The sequence below is a fragment of the Genypterus blacodes genome, unplaced genomic scaffold (genome assembly GCF_046128005.1).
Source record: "Genypterus blacodes isolate CSIRO-AG114 ecotype Tasmania unplaced genomic scaffold, CSIRO-AGI_Gbla_v1 ptg000030l_1, whole genome shotgun sequence".
NCBI classification, from domain to species: Eukaryota; Metazoa; Chordata; class Actinopteri; order Ophidiiformes; family Ophidiidae; genus Genypterus; species Genypterus blacodes.
The window spans coordinates 5,372,749-5,390,663 of NW_027466843.1; the positions used below are offsets into that span (position 1 = coordinate 5,372,749).

Genomic DNA, 17,915 nt, shown 5'->3' on the forward strand with positions numbered 1-17,915 from the left:
GTTTTTACAACAGCTCTCCCGGGTGCCCAGCGTGTTCCTCCCCCGCTTTGGCCGTGAGCACGATGGCGGGGGAGCAGCGGGGGAGCAGCGGGGTGCGCCATTAACCTGCACCGGCGCGCATCCGAATGTGACACATCCTGCACCCGATCAACACCACAACTAACGGGCCGTGAGCTTTTACCGAGAACGTAAACACGGAGAAAAGGCTGTTTGTGTCAATCAACCCGACCCTCCCCTTCCTCTCCGCCCCCCCCCTCTCTCACTCTCACTCACTCTCTCTCTCTCCCCGTCGCCTCCGCTCGCGCACTTAAAGCACGGCGTTTACGCACGGCAGCGGCTCGTTAACGGAGATCCGCGCTTCGCTTCCGCGTCTGTTCGCCGCCCGACCTCCGCCGTAAAGCGCATAGATAAAGAGACAAGTGGTCAACAGCGGGAGAGAGAGAGACGGAGAGAGAGAGAGCAGGAGAAGAAGACAGCGGGGGACAGGGGAGAAGGAGAAGAATGGTGAAAGGGGGGAGGAGAGCGGATCATTCCGGCTGGCCGCCCCTGCTGCTCTGGCGCTGAGCAGAGAGAGAGAGAGGGAGGGAGAGGGGGACATGGCACAACGCTCCAGCATCCCAAACACACCGGAGAGGTGCGCCGCCGACACCGGAGCCCCACACCCACGCGAGGCAGCGTCTCGCTCACCGCACTCTTCCTTCCCGCGCAGCAGCGCCTCAACCTCGGCGAGAGGTAAGTGAGCGAGTCGGCGTTTCCGCGACTCTTTAAACTTAAAACCGCGGCTACGAGACCGAATGGAAAACTCCCCGGGATCGTCGTCATCTTTCATCAGCCCCGGTTCATCTTCGGGGACGTTAACGGGCAGGGAGATTATTGATGCGGCTTGTTTTCCACTAAACGTGCACTTGGGGATTTAAGCACACAGAGTAAGAGCCTCGATTTATTACCACGGTGGAGTTTATCTCCCTGGTTTTCTCCGTATTATCCTGAACGATAACACGCTGCAGAACTAACTCACGAACAACGATCAATCAAATTAAAGTGATGATCCGGTAAGAACACTTAACTCAAAAGCTTTTCACTTTTTCCTTTTCTATTTACTTTCATTTCTAACAGCATCTCCACTCGGCGTTGCTTTAGTGGCTTTGTTTTTGATTGAAGACTTGTAGTATATCCATCGCACTAAGATGTTGTCGTGATTCAGTTATTAGTGTTATCAATGAAAGATAACAGGCAAAAACTTTGATTAGGAGACGTGTTCGAGTTCACTTGCAGCGCCCTCTTGCGGCACCTTCTTGTAAGACAGGCAGACTGTACACAAACAGCAGTAACAGGTACAACTGCAGCTCTCAGCGTCAGGATAAAGGTCTGAAAAGGTTAAAGTGCAACCCGTAATGTTGACGTACACACACTTGAGACACTCGGCTGTATTTCACTTTCTCTCGTACTTTTAAATCCCCCCCAAAACAAATTAACCTGCTAACCTTTTAGACGGCGTGTACGTACTTGCGGAAGACACTTTCTCTCAGTTTCGTTTTGTGCAGTGAAACTCTTAAGGCCACTGGAAGTTTAAGAAAAATAATCAAATACTTTATGAAGATATGAGTGCCACTGAAGTAAATAAATGCAAAATTTTCCCTGTGAATGCCGGTGGGAAAACTATAAAGAAAACCCCAAATGCCATCGCATGCTCTTTCCCTCTTTTCCCTCTTTTCCTTATTCTCATGTTATATTTAAGGAAATCGGATTGGAGTCCCTCCTCTTTGACCTTTTCTTCTCGTGCTCACAGATAAAGGCGAGGAACGAGAGGAGGGACGGGACGTGAGGAAAGAGTATTTATATTCAAGCAGACAGAAGAAGAGAGCGAGGGAGAGAGAGAGGGGGGGGGTGTAGAGAGATAGAGACGGGGCGAGTGAGGCGTAGAGCGAGAGAGAGAGAGATGCTGTGGGATCTTTTCTTCTCCCTGGCTCCCGGCACATACATTAAGATGCTAATCCTCCTCTTTTTTGTCTCTTTCTATAATTCATTGCGTTTTGTCCCCCCTCCCTCCTCCTCCTCCTCCTCTTCCTCCTCCTCTGCTCCTTTTCCCTGCCTCTTATTCTTATATTTTCCTCCCGCTTCGCCCTCTCCTCCACACTGTCAGGGGCTCCCCTCAGATTACCGCCGCTGGCAAAAAAAAAAGACTCCAGCTCTAATTTTGTGGTATTTCAGATGATTAAATTCAGGAACGATGACAGAAGTGCACAGAGTTTGGCACAATTAGACGAATCCTCTGTAGAGCTTTGCGGGGCTGATTAGTCGAGCTCCCATCCTCCTCCCCAAACTGCCATATTAACACACAACCAGCTGTTGTTTATTCGCGGGGATTCAGTTTTTGCATTGTGTTTGTGCTTTTAACTGTGATGCCACTGTGTGTACGCGCGTGTACATGTGTGTGTCTGTGTGCCTGTGTGTATCTGTGCCAGAGGTTGGATAAGCCCTAAGGATGCAAGTTGTTTTCAATCAGCTCTGTAGTTACCAGCTGTGCCCTTGCATTCCCCAGGGTGGCACGACGTAGACACACACACACACACATACACGCGCACTAGTAATGCATACTAGTCAACCTTGCCCAAAGTGTTCACTCTTTCTTCTTTTCTCCTTGTCTTGCATCTCCCGCAGACATTAATCATCTCCCGCTCCGTCTCTGCGTGTGACTCCTCCGTGAGGATGGGAAGGAGAGCGTCTCTACTCCGTTTCGTCCAGGAAGACCTTTGTTTGCCCACACCAGACGCTGCTCCCCACCCCACCTGCCATGGTGACATGACACACCCCTGAGTGGCTTTGGTCCTTTCTCACACACACACACACACACACACACACACACACACACACACACACAAAGAGACTCTCTCTCTCTGGGGCAGCTTAAACCCCCCGGAACTTGCACACACCCTCTCGATGTTCCAGTAACCTAAAAAAAAAGAAGAAGAAGACGCAGGCGTAAGCAGCTCCGTTTCCTCACACACGGCATCTCTCCGCTTCACGATGACGGTGGCTGTGCGAATACGTCGTCACCTGCGTAGGCTTCTTCTCCTGCTGGCCTCCTGCTGTCTCCTCTCACTGCTCCTCTCCGCCTACTTCCTCTTTACAAACTCTTCCCCGTCCATGCAGCTGGGACAATCCCCCGATCCCGCCTGCTCCCAGCCGCTCTCCATGTCCCCGTACCGGCCGCTCCCGTACCCGTATCCTCCCAACCCTCCTCACACACATGTGCAAACCGAGCCGGTGGTGCTGGTGCTGGTGGAGTCCCAGTACTCCCAGCTTGGGCAGGACATTGTGGCTATACTAGAGTCGGCGCACTTCCAGTTCCGTATGGAGATCGCCTCAGGGAAGGGCGACCTGCCGCCGCTGACAGAGAAAGGCCGCGGACGCTATTCGCTCATCATTTATGAGAATCTACTGAAGTATGCCCACGCAGACACATGGAACAGACAGTTGTTGCATCAATATTGCACCGAGTACAGAGTGGGCATCATCGGCTTCTACCGGGCCACCGAGAACTCCCCACCTCTGCTCAAACTCCGAGGCCTCCCGCTGGTGCTGAGGACCAACCAGGCACTTTCGGACTGCTGCGTCGTGTCCAGCTCTCCCCTACTTCACGTCACAAAGCCCGGCATGGACCGGGGGACATTACCGGGAGAGGACTGGACGTCGTTCTCCTCCAATCACTCCACGTATCAGGCCGTGCTCCACGCCCGAGGCAGGGACGGAGCTCACGGGGCGGGCAGCGGAGACAATCCGGCCCCCGGCTTCAGCGCGGGCCTGCAAGCCACCGTGGTGCAGGACATGGGACTGTATGATGGCGTGAGGCGAGTGCTCTTTGGCCAGGGCCTGGGTTACTGGCTCCACAGACTCATCCTAGTGGACGCCATCTCCTACCTCACAGACAAGAAGCTCTCCCTGGGGATGGATCGCCACATACTGGTGGATGTAGACGACATTTTTGTCGGGAAGGAGGGGACACGGATGAACGCCAAGGATGTGAAGGTATTGTGGGAGATTTGGGGGCTTTTGTGATGACATGCAACCGGGAAAGGGAGGGTGGAGGGTTGCGGGGAAATATCCTTTTTATTTTTTTTGCAGCGTTCTTGAATTTCGAGGTTTCATTCCGTTACCAAAATAGTAATTAATAGCTGTGCAGGGCTGAAGTTAAAGGGCGTTAACTTGTCAGATCACAAGTTTGCAAAGTCCCGGGATTTTATCCGAAGTGTTTACTGGATGATTGTGGCTGAGGGGGGGTGTTTGGAATAACTCATTTGTGTGTGTGTGTGTATGTGTTGTAAACCAAGTGCAGACAGAGTAAAGCATATGTGTTGGGGTACAGCAAGAGGGTATTTAGCTCAAATGGAGGTTTAGCTAGAAGTAAAGAGGCCATTTAGGGGAACAAAGGAGTGAAGTGAAAGAGAGAAAGAGGAGGGGTGCCAGAGAGAAAGAGAGGGAGTGAATGAGCTTGTGAAAAGATGAATGGCACTTATTCCTCTTTTCCCACGTTCCTCCTCTTAGAGGGACTAAAGGAGAGTCAGCCATGCAGCCCGCCTCTCAAGACGCCTATTGTTTCAACACACACACACGCACGCTTGAACGCAAACACACACACACACACAGGCACGGGCACGCACACAGGAACATCTATACACGCACACGCAAAGGTTGATGTGATGTGAAGATCCAATATTTTGATCAAGGGGGAATCATCTCAGGTTGGCGGATAAAATCGTCCCCCCTTTGGCAGCAGAGAGGGAGGAGGACTCTGTGCTGGCATTCTCCCTCTGCAGCCCCGCTCAGGTCCATTCACCACAATCAAATTGTGCTTAGGTGGAGGGAGGTTTGTGTGTTACAGTGTACAGTGTGTGTGTGTGTGTGTGTGTGTGTGTGGGGCTGTGACACAGGTGAAATATCTGCACTTCTGCAGAGATGCACAGACCAGAGGCATCTGCCCATCACGCTGCAAACACGCTGCCACAGGATATACATTGTGTGTGTGCGTGTGCGTGTGCGTGCGTGTGTGTGTGTGTGTGTGCGTGCGTATGGGAGTTTGTGGATCGCTAGATTAGACTGTCACTTTCCGTCAACGGCTGACACCTGTCCCACTAGGCACCGAAAAAATGAGCCACCTGTCTGGGGTTAGACTGAGGGAGGAGATGAGAGGGACGGGGGAGCAGGAGAGCACTGGGTGAAGGAATATAAACGCTCCGATCCAAACAGGATAAAATAGAGCATATTTACACACACGCACACGCACACACACACACAGGAACGCTTTCATAAAATGAGCAGACAGGCGTTCTCCTGTTGGAGTTTATATTTAAAGTCTGCCTGAATCTTTAGTTTTGCAGTGTAAATATACATGAGGATGAACTGGGTGCGACGGCAGAAGGCTGAGGGAGACGGTGATGGAGGAAGAGGCAGGAGAGCCGGAGATGGAGACAGAGGCAGAGGCAGAGACGCAACACAGCCTCCATATGTATTTCCTCTGTTCTCCATCTAACTCTCCTTCAAGAAGAGTTGGCAATCACAGGCTGGTGTGTGTGTGTGTGTGTGTGTGGGGGGGGGGGGGGGGGGGGGGGGGGGGGGTGAAGGGGATAGAGGATGAGGAAGGGAGGGGCGGGTGGAGGAAGGGGCCTGGGGAAAGAACGAGTAGCTAACTTAGCAATTTCAGAGAAACAAAATGCTTTGGGGAGTTGGGGAAGCAGGAAGGGAAAGGAGGAATATGTGATTTGCTGCAGCCGGTGAGATGGAGAGACTCAGGTAGATTTCAGTTTAGATTACACTTTGAATAAGGTGTGTATCCTTGGATTCACAATGCCGCCCCGCGCACACACTCTCCGTTCAGCCGAGTTATGGCGCCGACTCGCTTCTTTACATCTCAGCTGCTCATTAACTGTTTGATAAGTCGATGTTTAGTGGGTTTTCAGACAGACGGATGGAAATGTTACTGAACAGCATGAATTAGAATATTGAATTTTGCCTGAATATGAAAGTTCAGGGGATGCGATTAAGTCCGAGGAAGAGGAGGAGCACATGTGGGATTGAAGGAATCGTATCACTTCAGATGAAATTTGTAACGCATGAAATTGAACCAATTCAAGACATCACTGCACGGCAACAACAACAACAACAACACACAGTTCATCACACAGAATAAGTAGGAATGACACTCCGATGCTGTGAAAACTCCTCTCCTCCTCTGTGCTTACAAACGAGCCTTATGTTTAACACTGCGTCAGAGTGTGTGACTCTTATTAACCAATTAGTAGGACAGCACTTTCTGTAGTGGCAGCGCAGGAAATCCAATTTTACCTCTGTAAGCCAACACTGTCCTGTTCTCCCAGAGAGGAGAGAGCGAGCGAGCGAGCGAGAGAGACAGGGTGACACACATACACACACACACGGAGAGATAGAGGCCAATTAAAATGCCACCCTTCCTCACTCTGCACTCTTCATTAGTCTCACCCCGCGAGTTCATCTGGCGACAAACAATACCCCGCACCCCTCCATCTACACGCAGCCCAACTCCCTCCATTAGAACGGCTCACAGGGAGGAACCCCCACCGACGGCATTCTTCAAAATGAGGGATGGCGCCCGTCACAAACTCTCTCCCCTGTCTCCCCCCGTGTGCGTCTCCGGATGCGTGTTTAATTCATACGTGTAAGCCGTGGTCTCCGTCGCTCCTTCATCGCTCCCTGCCTCCGAGTGGTCGTTAGTCAGGCGTCTGTTTCTCCTCCTCCTCCTCCTCCTACTCTTCCGCGGCCTCCACCTTCTTCCTTACCGCCACATTGATCCATATCTCCGGCCTATTTGTATTCCTCTCTCTTTCTCTCTCTCTATCCCTGTGTGCGTGTGTGTGTGTGTGTGTGTGTGTGTGTGTGTGTATTCTCCCCAAGGTGTTTTTCTGCTTTCCTCACCTAAGTAAAGAAGACACACATACGACACACACACCTGCATGCACTCTCATCACACATAGAGATGCTTCTTTGTATTGGTCTTCACACACATTTTGTCAGGTTGTTTCGGTCATTTTAGACACATTAGTCCAGATTCTAAACTGATTGAGGGTATTTTTGTGTGTATGTGTGTGTGTGTGTGTGTGTGAGTGTGAGTCTTTCTTCTGTGATGGATTCACCAATCAAAATTCCATGCCTTCTGCTCGTATTTATATCATTTTGCGGTCTCCGGTCGGGCTGCACTTGCAAAAGGATTAACTGTCCAAACAACCTGTGCTGTCCAAATCAAACGTAATCCCCTTAAAAGTCGTTTTTCCTTAAATACGACGGGGCGGCTATGCTCGAGCGAACGGATGTGATGATTGGCGATAAAGGGATAATGGAGAGGGGGACGTCTGCGATGAAGGGTGGTCTCGTTTCCCTTCGCCGTCCTCTAAACTTAAAAGCAGATAAGTGCACATCCATTATTTATTGACTTTATGTTATTTCTACAAAACATTTGCAGAGTTCATCCCTGGAGGAAGATTCATCTTTTCTTTCTCTTTTGCTTTGCAGTCAGTAATTTGTTTTTCAGTCTTGCTCAGAGTTCATCTTTAGGCCTAATTAAGCGGGATGCGTATTTGCCGTTGAAGCCAATTGAACTGAGCATCTTTCCGTTTATTACTTTGCCAAACGCGATTACATACAGAAAGTGATGAAGAAATGATGTCAACTCAGGGGGGGGAGGAAGTTGGGAACAGTAGAGACGTGCCAGATCGGTTTGGCTTACAGATCTCAGGTGGTAGAGATGATCCATATTAAAAGGACAAAGATGTAAGTGGGGAACAAAGAGGAAAGCGGAGAGGAACAGGCTCTTCCCTCCAGCGTGATTCTTCCTGAAATCTGTTCTCATTTACCCCCCGATCAGGAACAGTGAAATGATCTGAGTCAGCCTTGCAGGGAACACGCTGTTTTCTAATTACATCCCTAAAAATACATTTACAATAGCTGTTATTTATTATATATATGGTTTGACATTTGTGCTGTAGTCGACAAGAAAATCGTCTCAACAACTTTATTCTCTAATTGATGACTGTTGTTTCTTTCCTGTGCGGTAATCACTGGAACGCAGACTCTGTAGAGAGAGTTCTAGAAAGCTAGTGACCACCACTAGCTTTCTAGAACTCTCTCGTGTAAAATCTACATGGAGTTCACAACAAAGCGCAGAAGGAAGGAGAAAGCCAAAGCAGGTTGACATTAGCCCGTGAAGTGCTCCTTCCTCTTCATCAAACAGAAATACATGACCCAGTTAAATTTGCTGGTCTGGTGTACACACACACACACACACACACACGTATACACACGTACACGTACGTCTATATAGGCACTCACACTCTCTTGGATGAATCGAGACAACTTTGACCTGAATTGCACAATAATGAAAGTGGGTGAAACGTACCTGCCGCTCGCTTTTCCTTACCCGACTCGCTCACACTTCACTTGTTTTACACATACGTTGTCGCACACGCACACGCAGCCATTATGTGAGCCCGGGCGTGAGGCTGCAAAGAGGGAGAGGCAATGAAAAAAGGTGAGAGTGACAGAATGAGGATGTGGTTGCGGTAGAAAAAGGGGGTTTGTGATAGCGAGTGAATGCCAGCTGTCCAGTCTCCCATCTGTTTGAACCCCAACTATCATCTAGCTGGCACCTCGCACGCTGCCACACACTCTCACACTCGCACACTCGCACACTCTCACGCGCAGAGAAACTGGCATCGCTTCTGACGCTCGCAGTGTTAGGCAGCTGTGGGATTGGGCACGGAAATGAGGGCTATTGCTTACCGCTAATCCCAATGTGTGTTTACCTTCATCACGAGGATTGTCAAGATCTGTCACATGCGACATAGTCCCACCTCCTGCTAATCTAACCCCCCTCCTGTAGCCCATAAAGTATCTCTTACGGCCCCCGTTTTATGCCATCCCAGGCTTAAGGCTCAATATCCAGCTGACAGATTGGCTCCATATTTCTCGAGGCTCTGCACTCACCCAGAGGTGTTGGCGTTAGCATCAGAAAAACAGCACAACAGGACTTCGTTGTCCCTCAGAGACCAGAATTAGGGCTCAGTGTGAGTGTTTTGCACCTTTTCATTACTGGCCATTGTTTGTAGCCACAGTTCGGCCTCCTGATGCCGATCCGGTTGCCTTTTATAGATCGCTGCTTCAAAAATGAAGGTTTCTGTTTCTGACAACAACATCCAGGCCTCAGGCTGGACGGCAGTAAAGCGCTGCAGTCGACCAACGGCCTCCCACTGCAGTGTTCCCTTTGACTCTGACTCTGGTGCTAATGTTGTACTCATTTGCTTTGTACGTGTTATCAATACTGCTGTATGCAGGTTTGATGACTATGACAGCCGCATGCCAGACTAATCCCTTTTATTTTGATTGATTTCAGGAGAAGTGCAATAAAAAAAGCAAAAAGTCACTGTTAAAATTTAAAATGTGACTTTTTTTCCTACATGAAAAGTCACTTAACATCCTCACATTACATGATTGTTTAACAGTGCTAGAAATAAAAATGCAAAGTAAATGATGGAGATGTAAAGCTTTGTTGGTGCATCTTTTGAATTTCTCTCTAAAAGTGTTTTTGAGGGGCATTGCAGTCACTTTGCAGAGTCTTCAAATTTACTTGACAAAGCAAATGTATCACAACAACTCAATTATGTGTGATTTCAGTATTTATGGGCCTTGGGTTTATAATGTGCCGTTAAAGCAGCGATGCAAAGTGTTTTCTCTTTTTCTCTTTTTTTGAAGAGACGTAAGACCCTCTGCTGCTCAAAAGGAGCATTTTTTTTCCAAACTCTGACTCACGCAGTCGCCTTTCAGAAGGTGAGCGTGAAAGCACAGCTTGTCAGTCCATTTCATTACAGCAATCAACAATAAGGAAACATCTGAAACGGCACGACCGGAGGTTTGACGTCTCTGCTCACGTCGGCGTTGCCACATGACGTAAATGTTACTTTGTTAAAAAGGGAAGGCGATGAAAGGTTTACCGTGATGGATCACCAATCCTGAGCAACTTTCAAGCCTCTGTAAGCTGATTTTACTACCATACTGAAATTAATGGAAACTAATGACTGCCTGGAAGGAACAAAATCGATCTTAAAACTTGAGGTGTGCCTTGAAAATTGGTTGCCAATAATATAAACTATATGAGTTTGTAGTTAATGGGCTAAAACCTTCCAAAGATTCGGTCCTTTGTGGCATCAAAGTCTGTGCGACGCTTTGCAGGTTAGAAAGCCGAATACAAATGGGCTGTTTGAATTAATATACTGCTCAGGTTCACGTATTCGCTCTCACAGATACCAACACATGTTAATAATGCATTCAGACCAAGTGCATTGGGGAGTTTATATTGAGTTACAATGCAAAGCACTCCACTACAAACCTAATTTAATTTCAGGTCTTTGCATGTACACATTTGTGTGTGTGTGTGTGTGAGGGAGAGTCTAAGATGTAAAGGATTTCATAAGAGAGGAGACAGGGGATCAGATTAAGGAGCTGTGCACATCTGTCAGCGTGCAGCCATCTTCAACACCATTAGATTAGCACTAATGAAGATGTTGTGTGCATGTGTCTGTATATTTGTTAGTGCGACACGCACGCACGCACAGACACACACACACACGCACTGAGGAGGAGAAAACAGAGAAGGCCTGTCTGGCACTGAATCCTGGCTCTGACATCAGCTGCTCGCGTCTCATAAATCAGGGAGGATTCCTCACGGATCGATTCAAAGCAGCGTGACAAAGATTGTTAATAGAGATGTGGAGTGCAGTCCAAACAATCTGGAACGTACTGAGGACAATACTCGTTGAACAATAAAAGAAAATGTTTGAGGGAGAAGGCGCCAGAGAGAGAGAAGTGCAGAGATAGCAAGAAGATGGAGTGGAAGGAGTGAGAGAGAGAGAGAGAGAGAGGGGGAGAGAGAGAGAGAGGACGATGTTTCCTCCATGCTGCTTCAGCCTTCCTTTCAAATTAGAACAGCCTCGTCTCTCGAGAATGTGACATTTTCACGGAGAGAAGCGAGGGAGAGATGGAGGTGCAGAGGAGGGGGGTGAGGGTGGGGTGGGAGAGGAAGACGAATGGTGCCGGTAGGAAGGGGAGGGGGGAGCGGGCGGGGAGTGGAGGGCAGAGAGGCGATTGCAGGATCCCTCAAAAACGGGAAGATGGAAGAAAAGAAGGAGAGAGAGAGAGAGAGTTGAGGTTTTTTTACTTGCTCAAGTGTTCGGACGGATGGAGAGAATGATGAGAGGGGAAGAGTGTGTGTGTGTGTGCATGTGTGTGTGCGAGGGTTATTTGTCCACTCTCCAGAGGCTACTAATGCACTGACCTTCATTAACTCGCATTACTGTCGGTGTGTGTGACTGTATGTGCCTGCCTGCGTGCCTGCCTGCGTGCGTGCATGCCTGTGTGTGTGTGTGTGTGTGTGTGTGTGTGGGTATGTCTGTGTGTGCGCACTACCTTTTAGTTAACACTCAGTAGGAGTCTTTGTTTAAAGGCCAGTAAACTAATGAAGTCATTAAATAAGTGTGGAAAATCCGTATTCAAGTATTGGATATAAGAGGAGGTGGCTGAAAGGGCGGGCTCAGCATTTAGAACAGAGAAAACATGGAACGCACCGCGTCGCCGTGCCAACTGTCACACGGTAGACGGAAACAGTAATCATGGCCGTCCTGTGAGGGGACAGAGCTCTGCTAAACGCACAGCAGAGCGACTGAAGGGCCAAAAAAATCCGGTGTTAATCTCTGCGAGTGCTGATTTGCTGCATATCAATCTGAGCGTGTGTGTTCTGTCTCATCTCTCCATCCAGGCTCTCCTCGATACGCAGAAGCAGCTGCGCTCTCAGATCTCCAACTTTACCTTCAACCTGGGCTTCTCCGGGAAATTCTACCACACTGGTACGTGTGGCCTGTGCTGCGTTACCATGAAACCACATAAACCACATAACAGTGTTGAACAACTCATCCAATTATGTTCAAAAAGATCACACCAAGTGTTGTTTTGCTTCTGTTTTTGTCCTCTGGATCAATGTTAGGATTAAACTACACAACTGCACGTTTCAGTGGGTCGATATGCGAACGCTAAGAATATAAAGTTCATTTTAGCTTTGAAAAATGTCTGAAGATATTTTTAATGGTCCTCCAGGTAATATCAATCAAAATGCACGCTAGCTGTTTATATATTTATTTTAACCCACTATCAGTTTTGATTATTACTTGGAACATGAATCAAATGCAGACAGATTTTCAGTTAATGAGGCTTTTATTATAAGTATAATCTACCTTTATTAAATAGTAAGACATGCATGCTATCTATATTTAAATGTATTTCAGCATTTGTCTCCAAAACATCACTTGCATACATAAATACAAAATCATAAAGCCAAACATCAAAGCTCTAGCTGTGTATGATACAGTATGAAGAATAGAACACATTTGTACAATTGATTATTATTGTACAAATGTTTTATTGTTATGTAATGTCAAACTATTTAGTGGTTACTTACATGAAGTCAATAACACTTCATGGCTTGAATTGAGCAACGGACACACAAACGTTACACTCGTTAGTTAGTAAGATTGTATTTATGTAAATTGCAAGCAGAAAAAAAGAAGGATAGACTGAAAAACAGGTGAAGTTGAATATAATTATAATAAGATGTAATGTCACACAGATTAGAACATATAATCAAAGGATCTGTTGTCGCCATGGCATCAGCTCCCATCACCATGGATTCAGGGTTGTACTTTTTGAGCAAATTTTTATGTGCGAGACGGCTTCTCCCAAAGGGCTCCAACATGATTAACACAAACATGAACCAATATGCACGCGTGAAGGATGGATTTGTTTGTGTGTCTTTACTTTTGTCCTTTTGTCCATGTTTGTGTGTGTGTGTGATGCGTGTGTTTGCTCATAGGCACGGCAGAGGAGGATGAGGGCGACGATTTACTGCTAAAGTATGTTGATGAGTTCTGGTGGTTCCCCCACATGTGGAGCCACATGCAGCCTCACCTCTTCCACAACGAATCCTCACTGCTGGAGCAGATGGTCCTCAACAAGGAGTTTGCTCTGGTAAGACACACACACACACAGCACACACAGCACACACACACACACAGCACACACGCACACTCTGACTGCTAGATTCATTACTGTTTTACAATGTTTTTATTCTAAATTACATTTCAGATCATTATTATTATTGTTATGAACTTTGATGTGAGTGAAGTTGATTTGTACAAGCGAATCTTAGTGTCTCGCCGCATGTACTTTAAGACCGCCGGTTCCGTTTTTTGAAGGTGAGCGTGATCGTAAAATGTGATCCCTAACCTGCAGCCCACATCGCTCTGAACCACGCACGCACACGCACACATTCACGCACCAGCACACACACGCATTCTCCCTCCTCCCTTCAGTGTTGATGCCTGGCTTTGACAGTGTGTGTAGTTGTGTGTCAGTGCGAAGGACAACACCATCAGTCTGTTAGATGCAGGCAGCAGCCAGCAACCATTCACCCATCCACCCTCTCACTCACACACACATACACACATAAACGAAAACTTTTTTTTTCCAATCTGATGGCCAGCATCGTAACAAACACAACACCGACCACGTGCTGCTTCTACAAGGTCAGGCACTTTGGCTGTGTGTGTGTGTGTGTGTGTGTGTGTGTGTGTGTGTGTGTGTGTGTTTATACCCCAACCTGTCTCCTGGCTGAGTTGTATATGTGCTGATCATCTATAACCTTTATATTTATGTATATAACCCTCATGTGCCTGTCTCTGCATGCATTCGCTTGTCCCCCTCCCCCTCCCTCTTAGGAGCACAACATCCCGGTGAACATGGGCTACGCTGTGGCACCGCACCACTCCGGCGTCTACCCAGTGCACCTGCAGCTGTACGAGGCCTGGAGACGCGTGTGGAACATCAGGGTCACCAGCACCGAGGAGTACCCGCATCTCAAGCCTGCTCGCTACCGCAAGGGCTTCATCCACAACAACATCATGGTGAGAAGAAAACTGGCTGCTTTCAATGTTGCCCATAGCAGTTTATCTTCTTATTCAACCCATAGACATAGTGTATAACAGGTGTGAGCAGCGTGAGGTAGCTTTTTTAAGCCCCCTAGTGTTGTGTTATTGCAATTGCATCTATTTATTCAACCTTTCTCCTGGTTTCACTTTTGTTATAGTCCCGCTTCACTTTTATTTTATTTTTTTTATATGGAGCTCTGGCCTCTAATACACTCTCCACTGCAGTGTGTCCCTGTAGACAGCTCGAGTGTGTTTGCTTGTCTGTATTCACGGGAAGAACAAAAGACGGCCATGGAGCTCGTTTGTTTACGCTGCGATGCGATCTGAGCCGGCACTTCCATAATAATACAGCCAAAACAAGTCACAGTGGGGTGTTAATGGAACACACAGCAGGCCAATCTGACACACACACATTACTCTGATATATGCAGTATATATATGTATGTATGTATGTTCAACTGGTCCAAAATCACACCAACAACAACCACTTTTTAAGACTGCAGCTCTGACTACTAAAGGATGGAGTGCAAACGATTCCTCGCTGTGTGGACCTCAGGATGATATAAAGCGCTGATCCTCCAAAGTCAGCTTATATAAAACACCTCACCCTCACAAAGCCCGACCTCCATCAACGAATCATTGAATTCCAAATGCGGCCTTTCTCTCTGGGTTACAACTGTCTATAACAAAAGAATGAACCTGCATGAGAGCAAAGCCTGCTGGTCTTTGTTGTGAAGCCATGTTTTCATATGCCGCATGCAAAAAAGATGAGACGGGGAGTTAGAATAAAGTTAAGAGAGAATCGGCAAAGACCTCACCGAGTGTTTTCAGTCGGGGCTCCACTCGGGCTCTGTCAAAGTACAAGAGGGGATGAAGGGATTCTAAGTTTAATGTTTGTTCTGCTCCGAGGCACTGAGCAGGTGCTGCAGCATCTTTAGAATAAGTGTGTGTGCGTGTGGTCTGACAAAAGGAGGTCAGCTGAGGCGCTCGCGTATATTTATTTTTTTACAACCCGAAGCCTCTGCAGAATTCCTGTTGGTTCTAATTTGTGTCTCCTGGCCCAACGCCATGGATCATGTAGAATATAAATCAAACATAAGCCGTAAATCTTGCTCCTCGCACCCCAAGGGAAAATAATTTGCTTAATTCAACTGATTCAGATCAAATGCATGAATTGTAAGTACTAACCTGCTCCGTGTGATTAAATGCAAAATCACTAAGTCACCAGAGTCGCATTGGCTTTGTTGATATGTCGCTCTCGCTAGGCTTTTGTTTTACTTTGAAGATCTGTATTTATCTGTTGCCTCTGTGTTCAAATAAGTGTTTGCTGAATAGTAAATTGTGTGCTGATTGTTTCTTGCAGCCTAAAACAGAAAATCAATAATGCCGTGTGTGTGTGTGTGTGTGTGTGTGTGCGCGTGTGTGTGCGTGTGTGTGTGTGTGCGTGTGTGCGTGTGTGTGTGTGTGTGTGTGTGTGTGAGACGGAGAGAGAGATATGAATTCTTTGACCTCATCTCCCCACTGCATGCTCAGCTCCACATTGATTCAATATTTAATGGCTTCCCAATGCAGCTAAAGGGTCGAGCTTTCTCCCTCTGTCCCTCTCTCTCTCTCTCTCTCTCTCTCTCTCTGTCTCTCTGTGTGTGTGTGTGTGTGTGTGTGTGTGCCTATGCCTATATCCCATATCATAGAGTTAGAATCATAATGAGAGTATTTTTACACTTTAATTCAACAATAAATAATCCATCAGTCACTGTTTGAGAGGCGGAGAATGGAACACTTGTCATCCACGTCAGCTAAGCCTGTTGTCTTCATCTCCTGGCTCCCTCCCTCTCTCTCCTCCTCCTCCTCGCTCTGCTCCTTTCTCTTGTCAGTCAGGCTCTTTGTCAGGGAGCACAACTCTTCTCTTATTGACAAACGAACCGATCACATCTGACACCAAAATTAGGAGGCCATGTTTTTCTGCGGTCTTTGGGTCCCGAGCAAACAATTCCAACAGACAGCTCCGTCAATTTCCTAATCAGTTTGAGACGCCTGCTTTTATTTCTTGGCATCTTGTCACAGCAACATAAAAGACAGACACTTCATCATACTTCCTTTCAATACAATACCAGGCCCGACACTTTGACAGGTTATAATGTGTGATTATAAATTATTGATAATAGGTTATTCAGACGTTTTGCTGAATCACTGAATCACATAATAAGCCCCCGGGAACAATAATGAATATTCAAAGCTTTCCCCAACACAATGCATCACAAAGGAAGGAAGAAGAAAAACAGAACTGTCAGAAAGTAAAAATTGAATCAAACGATTTGTTTTCCTGCAAAGTCGAAAGTAACTAACGGCTCAAACTGTTCTAGGCATTTAAGAGTTGTAGAGGAATTGGCAACATAGTGGATAGCAGTAGTGGTAGTACATAGTAGTATTCTGAAGTGTTGTTGACATAAGAGTGCGTTTACTTTGGAAGAGCAACAATGGGAATCTATGGCGTCGCAGCATTGCGTTCACTTGACCTGAAGTAACCTCATTTCCAACACAAGCGATGACCTCACTGACAGCTGCGTCTCGTTATTTCTGAGATTCTCCACGCCTGCCCCCATTTTTCAGGTTGCCTCATAAAATTCCCCATCGGAAGTGGGACAAGGACGCGGATAAATCAGATTGGCCGTTAATAGGCGATGACCCCGCCGCCCCGCACGTATTTCAGAGCAGGCCGGCGTTTACCCCGATCCCTCTGCCCCGTCGTAAACAAAAGGACGCCGACGGGCGGGAGTCGCTCGCTCTCTGTTACCTCGGCGGGGGGGGAATAAAGACGAATTTCCTTCCACCTTTTTGGTTCTTTACAGGATTTGTTTTGGTTGTTGTTTTTGTATGACATCTGTTGAGTTCCTGCTCACAAAACTGTAGATGATGAAGGAAATGATGAAGAAGTCTGTGTCATCTTTCCTTTGATTCAACAGAAAGAATTTGAATTGAGGCTTATGCAGGTGGAACTTTCCCCTCACCGAGTCAGTTTGAGGTGATTCGTGTGTGTGTGTTGCCAACTCCGATATTAATTTTAATCACTCCACAATAAACCGTGAGACTGATCAGTATGCATCTGGACGGTGATGAATCAGTCTGTCGGCTGACTCCTTGTAAAGTTACTCGCTCACATCCCTCACATTTCCGCGTATTATTATTACCTCTCTCTTTCTCCCCCTCTTCCCATTCTTCTTGTTATTTCTGTCTATTTATCTCCTCCTCTGCCTCTCCTCTTTCTTTTGTTTGCTCAGTGGGGGACTGGAAGTTGTCTTAAGGCTGTAAAATTGGTCTTTGTGTGTCTCTGTCAGCAGATTGAGAGCCACCCACTGGACCAACAGTATCAGAACAAATCAGACTGAGATATGGCGTTGTGTGTCTCTGTGTGTGAGTGTGTGTGTGTGTGCTCGTGCGAGTTTGTGTGTGTGTGTGTGTGTGCACGTACATGCATACTTGTGTGCGTGCATTTCTTTTTAAAATGTACTATATCAGTTTGAGCTATGGCTGTGTGGATAATTGGTTTGGTGAAATAGTGCTGAGCGTCTGTGGCTCGCTCTCTCACTCGCTCTCTCTCTCCTTCCCTCTCTTTCTCTCTTCCTCCCTGCCTCCCCTCTCTCTCTCTCACCCTGTGTGTGTGTGTGTAGTGTTTTATGGATAAACCAATATCTGCGCTTCCAGCCTTTGCTCTCTATTTCACACAAAATAGTGCTCCACATGGAGTTTACAATAAAGACCTCTCCTCTCCTTTCCTCTTCTCTCCTCTCCTCGTCTCATTTCGTCTCATCTAGCTTCCTCCCTTCTAAATGGGGTCAGAACAAAATATGATCCATTACA

The 17,915-nt window shown here is 47.2% G+C and overlaps 1 protein-coding gene across 4 annotated transcripts in view; it reads left to right on the forward strand.

The window, feature by feature from the left end:
* Positions 1-285: 285 nt before the first annotated feature.
* The window catches only part of ndst3 (N-deacetylase/N-sulfotransferase (heparan glucosaminyl) 3), a 33,356-nt gene continuing 15,726 nt past the window's right edge, over positions 286-17,915 (forward strand). For all 4 annotated transcript variants that reach the window (XR_012961446.1, XR_012961445.1, XM_076145792.1 and 1 more), the window contains exons 1-5: positions 286-732; positions 2,662-4,029; positions 11,837-11,924; positions 12,944-13,098; positions 13,848-14,033. Coding sequence is in view for 2 of the 4 variants with exons in the window: in XM_076145792.1 (XP_076001907.1) it covers positions 3,028-4,029; positions 11,837-11,924; positions 12,944-13,098; positions 13,848-14,033 (1,431 nt within the window). In the remaining 2 variants the exon portion in view is untranslated. The remainder of the gene's footprint in view (positions 733-2,661; positions 4,030-11,836; positions 11,925-12,943; positions 13,099-13,847; positions 14,034-17,915) is intronic.